Source organism: Nicotiana tabacum, chromosome 15 (genome assembly GCF_000715075.1).
Source record: "Nicotiana tabacum cultivar K326 chromosome 15, ASM71507v2, whole genome shotgun sequence".
NCBI lineage: Eukaryota > Viridiplantae > Streptophyta > Magnoliopsida > Solanales > Solanaceae > Nicotiana > Nicotiana tabacum.
Window position 1 is genome coordinate 116,658,096 of NC_134094.1, and position 10,888 is coordinate 116,668,983.

Consider the following 10,888-nt stretch of genomic DNA (forward strand, 5'->3'; position numbering starts at 1 on the left):
AAAAGACTTTTGATGTGTATATATATATATATATATATATATATATATATATATATAATTGCTCTTCTTCTAACTCTTAAAGAGTTGAGAAGAAGGCAAGCCTCGTGTCGTCGCTTGGCTTCGGGATTCAGATTTGGATTTGGTTGATTGATTGATTAATTTTTTGGACCAAATTTATTTATTAATTTTAAGATTAACATAATATTATTTTAATCCAAATTAGCCCATTTTGTAACGGTAAATTAATTTTCCTCCGCATTTTGATTTCCCGTTTTGCTTTACGTAAGTAGCCATTTACGTAATAGCCGTTCTTACGCAAACAGTCACAACAGTCACTCTGAAGAGTTGCACCTCTTCATTTAAACTCAACCTGTTAGCTATAAATAGTAGACCATTCCTTCAGATTCTTCTTACAAAATTTATAAATTCTCCTCTTCCTTTCTGCATTGTTTTAACTACAAACAAAGCAACAATAAGTGTGATTTGCTACCGTTCATTGTGTTCGCTGAAACACTGGGGTTTGAAGTACTGCTATACCAGTGTGTAATCCGTTTTATCCTGGAAGAAAATAATCCACAACCTCGGGTACTAAGAGGGGATTAAGTTCCCTAAGAAGAACAAGTCTGTGACAAAGGGCTCAAGAAATGTGGAAAAGAACATAGGGGTGAGCACATCCAATGGTTTCAATATCCTTGATCCATCAAGTTCTCAGGTGCCTGCACAAGTAAGCTTGGGGCCTAGCAGCATGAATAGGTGGGAATTGATGCAGGAGACAGATGATCCTTTTATACCAAGATGAATATAGTATCATGGAATATTAGAGGCTTGAATAAAGTCTATAAACAAAGAGAAATAAAGCAGTATCTTAGAGACAATAAAGTAGTATTGATAGCAATAATTGAAGACAAGGTGAAACAACCTATGGCAGAGAAAACTATCCAAAAAATCTCTAGAAATTGGAAGTGGACAGATAATTATGTGGCTAGTAACAGAGGGAGAATATGGATCTTGTGGGATCCTGGAGTACTGGACTTTGCCATTCATAGTTGTTCTGAGCAGTTAATCACTGGGAAGATTATCATACACCAAAGTCATAAAGAATTCTGGATGACAGTAGTATATGGTTTGCATACCATTGAACATATAAAGGCCATGTGGGAAGAGTTGGAACAACTGCATAATGAGCTACAGGGACCTTGGATTGCTATGAGAGACTATAATGCCATTCAAAGTTTTGAAGATAGGTATAATGGTAACCCTGATATGGAGGTAGAAACTAGAGACTTCTCTGATTTTCTAGAGAACACAGGAATGACAGAACTTAAAACAGTTGGCAGAGAATTTATGTGGACAAACAATCATGTATATAGCAGAATAGATAGAGCTTTAGTTAATGCTAGATGGATGATGAATATGACACAGTTAAAGGTGGTACTGCAGGATTCTCTCTTCTCTGATCATACCCCTGTTTGTGTTTACTTTGAACATGATCACCAACCTATGCCTAAACCATTCAAGTTCTTCAATAACCTAGCTGAGCATAAGGAGTTTCAAAGGCTAGTCAAAGATACCTGGGAAGTTAGCATGCTGAGGCCTACTATGCAAAGAATTTGGATGAGGTTAAAGAGGCTGAAAAAGGATTGAAGCAGTTAAATGTTGAGGAGTATAGTAGAATTCCTGAAAAGATCCAAGCTATTCGAGAGAAACTACAACAAGTACAATTGGAAATGAGAACCCCTAATCACTCAGAGGGATTGAAGAACAGTGAAAAAGATCTGAAAGAGAAGTGGATTATGGTAGAGGAAAGTATTCTCAAGCAGAAGTCTAGAATTCAGTGGCTAAAGCTGGGTGACTCAAATTCTACTTTCTTCCATGCTAGTATCAAGAATAGAAATGCCCAAAAGAAAATCACTAGGTTGCTCACTCAGACATGGATGCATACCCAAAATCAAGAAGAGGTGCAATAGGAAATCATTCAATTCTACAAACAACTTCTAGGATCAGCAACAGTGGAAATTCCAGCTATTGAACCTGAAGTAATGAAGAGAGGAATGTGTTGACAAGAGATCAGCAATTGAAGCTAATAGCTCCTGTGACTAAGGAACAGATCTACCAGGCTCTACAAAGTATAGAAGATTCCAAAGCCCCAGGGTGTGATGGATATAATGCTGTATTTTTTAAGAAGACATGGGGAATCATAGGAGATGAAGTAGTTGAGGCAGAACAAGAGTTTTTCAGAACAGCTGAGGTTTACAAGCCAATTAATTGCACCACAGTGACTTTGATACCAAAAGTGCAGAATCCATCCAGAATAGCTGAGTTCAGACCAATATCCTGTTGCACCACCATATATAAGATCATTTCCAAACTCATTACTAGCAGACTACAAGAGGTAATGGATTATCTGGTAGATGATAGTCAGTCTGCATTTGTTCCTGGAAGGGTAATATCAGATAATATTATACTAAGTCATGAACTAGTTAAAGGGTATAACAGAAAGTCTATCTCTCCAAGATGTTGTATGAAGATTGATATGAGGAAGGCATATGACTCTGTGGAGTGGTGTTTTCTCGAACAGATTCTAATTCAACTGAATTTCCCAGAGATCTTTATTCAATGGGTCATGAAATGTGTCACTACAGTCTCCTATTCCATTCTCATTAATGGGAATCCTATGAAGCCATTCCCATCAAATAAAGGACTTAGACAGGGGGACCCTATGTCCCCTTTCCTATTGCCGCGCCCCTTCTTTCTCGTGAAATCGGCCTTCGACGTCGTGACAAATCTTTTAAAGGAAGGTAATTAAAAGAGAAGAGTCGCCACCTAACGGATTAAGGTGCGTTAGGGCACCTATTTTGCAAATAACTCTGGATTAACCAGTTCACATCACCAAAGATCGGGTAAGGGCTCAAATTACCTTGAGGAGAAGGTGTTAGGCACTCCTCGAGGTCCACAACGGTGGATCCTGACCGAACTCAAATTATATGAATTAGTCTAAGATAAAGGAAGCAATTTGGGCAAATAAAATGATTGACTTTAAACAAAGGTGGGTGGGTGGGGGGTCCTAAGATTTTTAGCCTAAAGGATCACCCCGTACAACATAAATAATACTTCGTAACTCCCTCAAGATGGGGTGTTACTCATATTATTCAGCGAGCACAGACTATCATCTCGTGCTACCCGATTACTATCTTTAAGTTGTTTACCTAAAGCGCACTAGTCAATTCTAAGTCGTACTCTATGCGTGCACTACCCGTCCCATGCCTATGGTCCATGAGGCATTTGGACCTTTATTTCAGGGTGGTTCTAGACTTTAACTTAGGTTGCTCAAAAGGGAAAATACTAGGCGACAAGCAAAATATTTAGGACTTTCACATATGAGCAAATAAGGGCTCAAGTTAGCCTCCGCATTTAGACAACAAATGCACGCCAAACTAATTAACATTGACAAATTTTAATGAGTTAAGTTTGCAGAATCATATAGGCAGGATCTCTATGTGATACCAAATTAATGAGCAAACAACTACACGCAAAAGCCATTTCCTAAATACGATTTCCAGAAACCTACATAATTTGCCTATTGATTTTAAGTATAAGGGGATTAAACCTCTAGGCATGATGTCTAGGTGTTCTACTCAATAATAAATAATGGTAATCACGTATGGATATTTAGAATTACTTATTTAGTCCTATAGGCATATTTTCTAGTGATAATAATGACACAGTGTCGAGAACTCATGAATAAACGAGCAACATGATAATTAAACTGATTCAGACCTATAGGCATGCTTTCTACAATTTAATCCAATTTTAGATCCTATAGACATGATCTCTACAATTTGTGAATAAGGCAGCATGTAAACACATATTGAATCATACAATTCCCTATAGGCATGGTTTCTAATAAGCAGAAATAGAACACAATTGAACCAAGTATTGAAACTATAGGCAGGATTGCTAACATATAATGACTGAACATAATAGGATACCTATAGGCATGATTTCTAACACACGATAACTAAAAACACATTATTGAACCTATAGGCAGGATTTCTACCCCATTTATTACAAGTATAAGATAAAAATCCCTTTTCCAATTTCATTAATACCCTAAATGTTATTACAATAATTATTACAGACCTAGAATGAATAGCATGAATTACATAGGAGAATAACTATATGGAGCCTACATCAGGCCCAAAATACATCTGGACATGCCTGGTCTTTATTCTTACAAATCACAACAGTCTCCAAGTTACACACTCATAGACATACAACAGTCAGGAATTGAATGATTCACCCAGTGAGCACAAGATAGAGTTGAGCATATAGAACCAAGGCCCTAGTGTGTCAGAGTTCCCAAGGGCTTCAAGAACCCAGGGCAGTGCTCACACTAGGGTGGTTAACAAGAATAGTTCAGAGGAGGGATTAGGGACCAAATCCTAGTGTGTCAGAGTTCACAAGGGTCTCTAATGAACCCTGAGCAGTGCTCACACTAGGGAGGCCAAAGGACAGAACTTGGGCAGCATTGGCTAAGAATAGGATTTAAAAGAGCTTAGGTGACAGAGAAAGAAAGACCAAAATTGAGAAGACAAGAATTGAGGATTTAAACAGACATGACCAAATTGAGTCAACAAGCAGACACTTAAATAGAACTTAAAAAAAGAACTAGTTTAATAAAACTGATAAACAAGTTTCAAACTCAGCACAGTAGTAGTCACATGCTAAAAGTTGGCAAAGAACATGTTTGCAAGTTTGGAAAAGTCATAGGTGTAGAATGAGTTAAAGCATGATGAATCATGTTAAGTACATAACCTAGTGTTATTATCAAGAAAACCAAAACAACATCATAGAAGGGGGGAGGGCATCATGCTTACAGTCATAAGTCAAGACACACATACTCAGTAAAATCATGTTAAGTAGCAGGTAACTTTGTTATAATGATCTAACCAAAGATGATCCAGTTTGTATCAAAGGATAAAGCAGCAATTCGAACATGATGAGACAGCTATTCCAAATTACAAACAAACACTAGAGGGGGTGTGGGATCGAGTGATCATGTTAACATAATAGCAAAGAGGCAGATTATAACTAGTAATAAGAGTCACAGATGTGAGGCATTCACTACAGGGATTCAGGGTAAGGGGATAAACATGCTCATAGGCATTCAAGGATTGATACACTAACTGGGTAGACCTTAAATAAGTTCAAATAACTTCAGCACAGGTTACATTAGGAGCAATTAAGTGTTAAAGGGACTAAGACATATAGATTTGATAGAGCTATACTTAAACACCCTTCCAAAGCATATTGAATAACAAATTCAGTAGTAATCACATATACAAATCAGGGACATGTAAGAATGAAAGTGCAGAAGTTAGGTGACTCACCAGTTAAGTGAAAAAAATGCACAAAGTATGGAAGTCCACAGTATATAGCAAGATTTCAGAGTTGACTATCCTTGGCTTCCAGCCGGCCAAAGTTAGAGTATAGAATGCAAAATCAGAATAACCTTAGGTCTAGTAAGTCTATAGTGAGTTCAGAAAGTAGTCGAAGGTCCTTTCAAAAGGGAATGGGGGAAGCGTATATATAGTGATAGAAATCAACACATAAACATGGAAACAAATCAGTCATATGCAAGAAAATATTTCAGAATTAGTTATAGGTAATTTAGGGCACAAATCAAGGGATTCAACAAATCAAGGTAACACCCGAGATTATTCAGAATATTTAAGGTAAATACACAGATATACCAAAACACAAATCGTTCAGACTTATTAAGGCAAACTTTAAAGGACACACAAATAATATCGAAACAAAAATTATTCAGAATATAATACCAAAACAAAAATTATTCAGAATATTTAAACAAATATTAAAGTAAAAATCAGGGAAAACATAAGGAAAGAAAGTAATCGAACACAGAAAGGAAAGATTCACCAGAATCGGTAAGAAAAGGAGAAAGTTTCAAACCCTAGTTTTAGGAAAAGTGTGAAATCAGTGGAAAATAAAGTTAAAATCGCACAAAATAAGATGAATATAAGCGGAATAACATTAAAAATCAGAAAATCGGACCTATTTTGGTACGATTGAAAGGGTTTGAAAACCCTAATTTCGGGTAGGTAAGAATCATCAATAGATATGAATTATATTCGTTACTCACAAAGAATCAATGATGAACATAGACGAAATAGCCACATAAAGTAGATGTGTGAACCGATTTGGTTCGATTTTGGCAAGATTTTCTTGCCATGTTAGGCAAACAACTAAGTAAGATCATATACGAGTGGCCAGTGGTGAGGAGAGGTAAATAAGGTAAGGGAATCCAGGGTGGATTCCGTTTTTGATGCCGGATTTTGGGGGGGGGGGGTCGATAGGAACGACGGCTAGGGTTCATAAGAGATGAGAGACGAGGGAATTCCAAGGCGGCGAGGGGGTATAGAATGATTAGGGTTAGGGGTTTAGGTTGGTTTAAATGGGAGGGTGTAACGTGGACCGTTGATCTTAGAGATCAACGGTCACGATTTTAAGGGGTCCTGGGTCGGGTGTTTGAATGGGTATGGGGATTGGGCTAATGGGTCTTGGGCCAATGGTATTGGGCTGGTGTAAGGGTGTTGGGTTAAATCCAAAAATAGGGAATTTTAGGGCTAGATTTTAAATACCCACTATTTAACAAATAAATAATTTATAAAATAATTAATAAATAAAAAAATATCATTTGTGCATGAAAATGATTAAAAATAATTACTTTACATTATAAAAATATAAAAAGTTATTTTATGTATGAATAACGTAATTATATATGCATATGAGCTATTATTGCAAAATATACAATTTGGCCCTAAAAAATGCAAATGTAATTATGATAAATGCACTAAGAATATTTAAAACCTTATATTGGTATAAATGATAATTTTCGATGATTAAATCATCAAAAAAATAATTTGTAGGGTAATTATTGAATATTTATATAATAAAAATGCAGAAAAATTAATTTAAAGTCTTTAAAAATTATGAAAAATTATGAAAAATACTTGTGTATGCTTGTAAATAAAATGATGATCTATCTGCACTATTTTGAAGGTATATATATATATTTGGAAAATATGAGTGAAAAATTGGGTATCAACAGCTGTCCCTCTTTACCTGGAAAGGATGAAAGAGTTGTCGGGTAAAGAAATGATGATCGATTTTGACCGAATGGGGTGATTTTGAAAAATATATGTCGAACCCTGGTTTCTGAGCTGCCTTCATATCCCTGATTTTACAGGAATCAGACCATGTGTAGTTCTGGATCTAACGGTGGAATAAACCGATGGAGTTATTGTAAGAACGGACAAAATATTCTGGATAGGATGATATCGGGATTGTAAACGGATATATATGGGAATGGTTATGGATATTTGAATGGTTATCAGATGGAAATGGGTAACAGACGGTGGTTGGTTACGTTTGAAATAATTGCTGGACACGAACGTTGAATGGAAATCGGAGCGAAGATTACTCCAGTTAAGAGAACAGTTACTTCTTGGATCACCTGCAAACTCAAAATACGATGCATACAAATACATATAGATTATTGCATAAATTTAAGCATGATGCAAATTTCCTCTGGACTATGGAGATCGTCTTTGGACGGTGAGGATGATGTCCTTAGACCGTGATGTCCCGGGCCATGAATTGTGAAATAGGGGATTCGCAGGCCATGAAATGTTATTCTCGGGCTATGAAGATGGTGCCTCCGAACTATGATTCCTTTGAATAATGATGTGCAATATTGAGAGATCCTCAGGTCATGGCATGGTGTCTTCCGTCTATGAGGATGATGCCTTCGGACTATGACGCCTTCGGAAAATTTGGCTATGCTTCAGCCTATGAGATGCAAAGACATGATTCTTGAGATGAAATAAGACATAGCTTAGTCTTGTGTAGAACCGGGGGCAGATCTTAGCCCCGAGAGAAGAGAATAATGCAAGGTTTTGAACAGCGCAACATTTGTGGTTATGCAAGGAGAGACAATGCTTAGTCTTGTGCAAGATTGGAGACAATGCTTAGTCTTGTGCAAGGTTGGAGACAATGCTTAGTCTCATGAAGGATTGGATACAAAGCTTAGTCTCATGCATTGGGAAGGCAGAGCTTAGCCTTATGTAATTAAGGAGGCAGGGCTTAGCCTCATGCAAGACAATGCTTAATCTCGTGCAAGATTGGAGACAATGCTTAGTCTCGTGCATTGGGAAGGCAAAGCTTAGCTTTATGTAATTGAAGGGGCAAGGCTTAGCCTCATGCAAAATGGAGACAATGCTTAGTCTCGTGCAATAGGAAAGACAGAGCTTAGCCTTATGCAATTAAGGAGGCAGGGCTTAGCCTCATGCAAGATGGGAGACAATGTTTAGTCTTATGCAATAGGAAAGGCAGAGCTTAGCCTTGTGCAATTGAGGAGGCAGGGCTTAGCCTCATGCAAGATGGGAGACAATGCTTAGTCTCAAGCAATAGGAAAGGCAGAGCTTAGCCTTGTGAAATTAAGGAGGCAGAGCTTAGCCTTATGCAAAATGGAGACAATGCTTAGTCTCATGCAATAGGAAAGCAAAGCTTAGCCTTGTGCAATTGAGGAGGCAGGGCTTAGCCTCATGCAAGATGGGAGACAATGCTTAGTCTCATGCGATAGGAAAGGCAGAGCTTAGCCTTGTGCAATTAAGGAGGCATAGCTTAGCCTCATGCAAAATGGAGACAATGCTTAGTCTCATGCAATGAATAGATAATAAGTGATATAAGAGTATTTCTTAGCTGGAGATATGTTTGCGTTCGATAGCTTTGTTATTTTGAAGATAGTGATTCTAAGGTGCGCACGTACTCGCGGCTACTCCTTATTCATGTATCCAAAGGAAAATTGTGAGTTTTACGGGGAGGTTGGTTTGTGCCTCCGCTTGCTTGCTTTGCTTTGCACTGCATTGAAATCCTGCTCGAGTTACCATGGGTAGCATCTGGCTAAAAATAAAGCTTTCCGAAAAGTATGTGTGCATAGTTATTTAAAACAAAGTAATATTAAATAAATTAGATGAACCCGTCACTGTGACATTATCAGAGTCATTGCGACCTTCTTGCCATAGAATTTTGAGGGTCCTCCTCAAAATTCTGCCCCAGTTATTCAGACGATTTTCTGGATATTCCGCACACGGTGCCGTTGGCTGAGCTTGCCCCAGAATTTTGAGGGTCCTCCTCAAAATTCTGTCCCAGTTTCTGATTGTAGGGAAAATGAGAATTTTATTGAATTGTGACCGAACCCACAGGTCTACCTACGTATCCCCTCTTAAACGGGAATCAGGTCATGCGTAGTTCAATTACATCAGATGAAGAAATGCAAACATTCTAAACATAATATCTTTTGACTGCGTCTGAATTGATAGGCTTTGGCCAAACTTCTCCGTCTATTTCTGCGAGTATGAGTGCTCCTCCTATTAGTACTCGGTGAACTATGTAGGGCCCTTTCCAATTGGGCAAAAATTTCCCTTTGGCTTCATCTTGATGCGGGAAGATCCGCTTCAGTACCAGCTACCCCGGTGCGAACTGTCTAGGTTTGACCCTTTTGTTGAAAGCTCTAAACATCCTATTCTAATAGATTTGACCATGACACACTGCATTCATTCTTCTCCCGTCAATGAGAGCTAATTATTCATATCGGCGTATTATCCATTCTGCATCACTGAGTTCATCTTCTTGTATAATTCTTGAAGAAGGAATTTCAACCTCGACAGGAATGACAGCTTCGGTACCGTAGACCATCAAATAGGGAGTTGCCCCGGTTGATGTGCGAACTGTGGTCTGGTACCCCAATAAGGAAAATGGTAACCTCTCGTGCCATTGCTTGTGGTTGTCTACCATCTTCCTCAGTATTTTCTTGATATTCTTGTTTGCGGCCTCCATGACTCCATTCATTTGAGGCCTGTGTGATGTGGAATTCTTGTGCTTGATTTTGAAGGTTTCGCACATAACTTTCATTAGGTCACTGTTGAGATTAGCAGTATTGTCGGTGATGATGGACTCTGGAAACCCGAATCGGCAAACAATACGATCTCTGACAAAATATGCGATGACTTTCTTGGTTACAGCTTTGTAGGATGCAGCTTCAACCCATTTTGTGAAGTAGTCTATGGTCACTAAAATGAACTTGTGCCCATATGAAGCGGCGTGCTCGATTGGTCCCATGACGTCAATTCCCCAAGCGGCAAAAGGCCAAGGTGCACGCATTGCATTGAGTTCATTTGGCGGTACCCGTATCATATCTGCGTGTATTTGGCACTGATGACATTTCTGGACATACCTGATGCAGTCTGTTTCCATAGTCATCCAAAAATAACCTGCCCTCAGTATCTTCTTGGCTAAAACGAAACCATTCATGTGTGGTCAGTGTATCTCTTCGAGCAGTTTGGAAGCTTCCTTGGCGTCAACACACCATAATAATCCTAAGTCGAGAGTCCTTCTGTACATAATTCCTCCACTTTGGAAGAAATGGTTAGACAATCTTCGGAGCGTGCATTTTTTAGTATGATTTGCATGCTCCGGGTACTCTCCTTTTGCCGAGTACTCCTTGATATCATGAAACCATGGATTCCCGTCTGCTTCTTCTTCAATATGAGCGCAGTAAGATGGCTGATTATGAATCCTTACCGGAATAGGGTCGATGAAATTCTTGTCCAGATGTTGTATCATGGAGGACAAAGTGCACAATGCATCTGCGAACTCATTCTGGATTCTCGGGACATGTCTAAACTCTATCTTCATGAACCTCATCATCATCTCTTGCACATGTTATATATATGGTAATATCTTGGTATTCTTTGTAGCCCATTCTCCCTGCACCTGATGTACTAGAAGATCTGAATCACCAATT

At 38.4% G+C, this 10,888-nt stretch overlaps 1 protein-coding gene across 1 annotated transcript; it reads left to right on the plus strand.

Annotated features, from left to right (window-relative positions):
• The first annotated feature begins 795 nt into the window (after nucleotides 1–795).
• Nucleotides 796–1,644, plus strand: LOC142169811 (uncharacterized). The gene has a single exon (XM_075231731.1). The coding sequence runs from the start codon at nucleotides 796–798 to the stop codon at nucleotides 1,642–1,644; it is 849 nt and encodes a 282-aa protein (XP_075087832.1).
• The last annotated feature ends 9,244 nt before the right edge of the window (nucleotides 1,645–10,888 follow it).

What these genes read in the sequence shown, in the direction of transcription:
- LOC142169811 (XM_075231731.1), top strand. Translation starts at nt 796, where the DNA reads ATGAATATAGTATCATGGAATATTAGAGGCTTGAATAAAGTCTATAAA.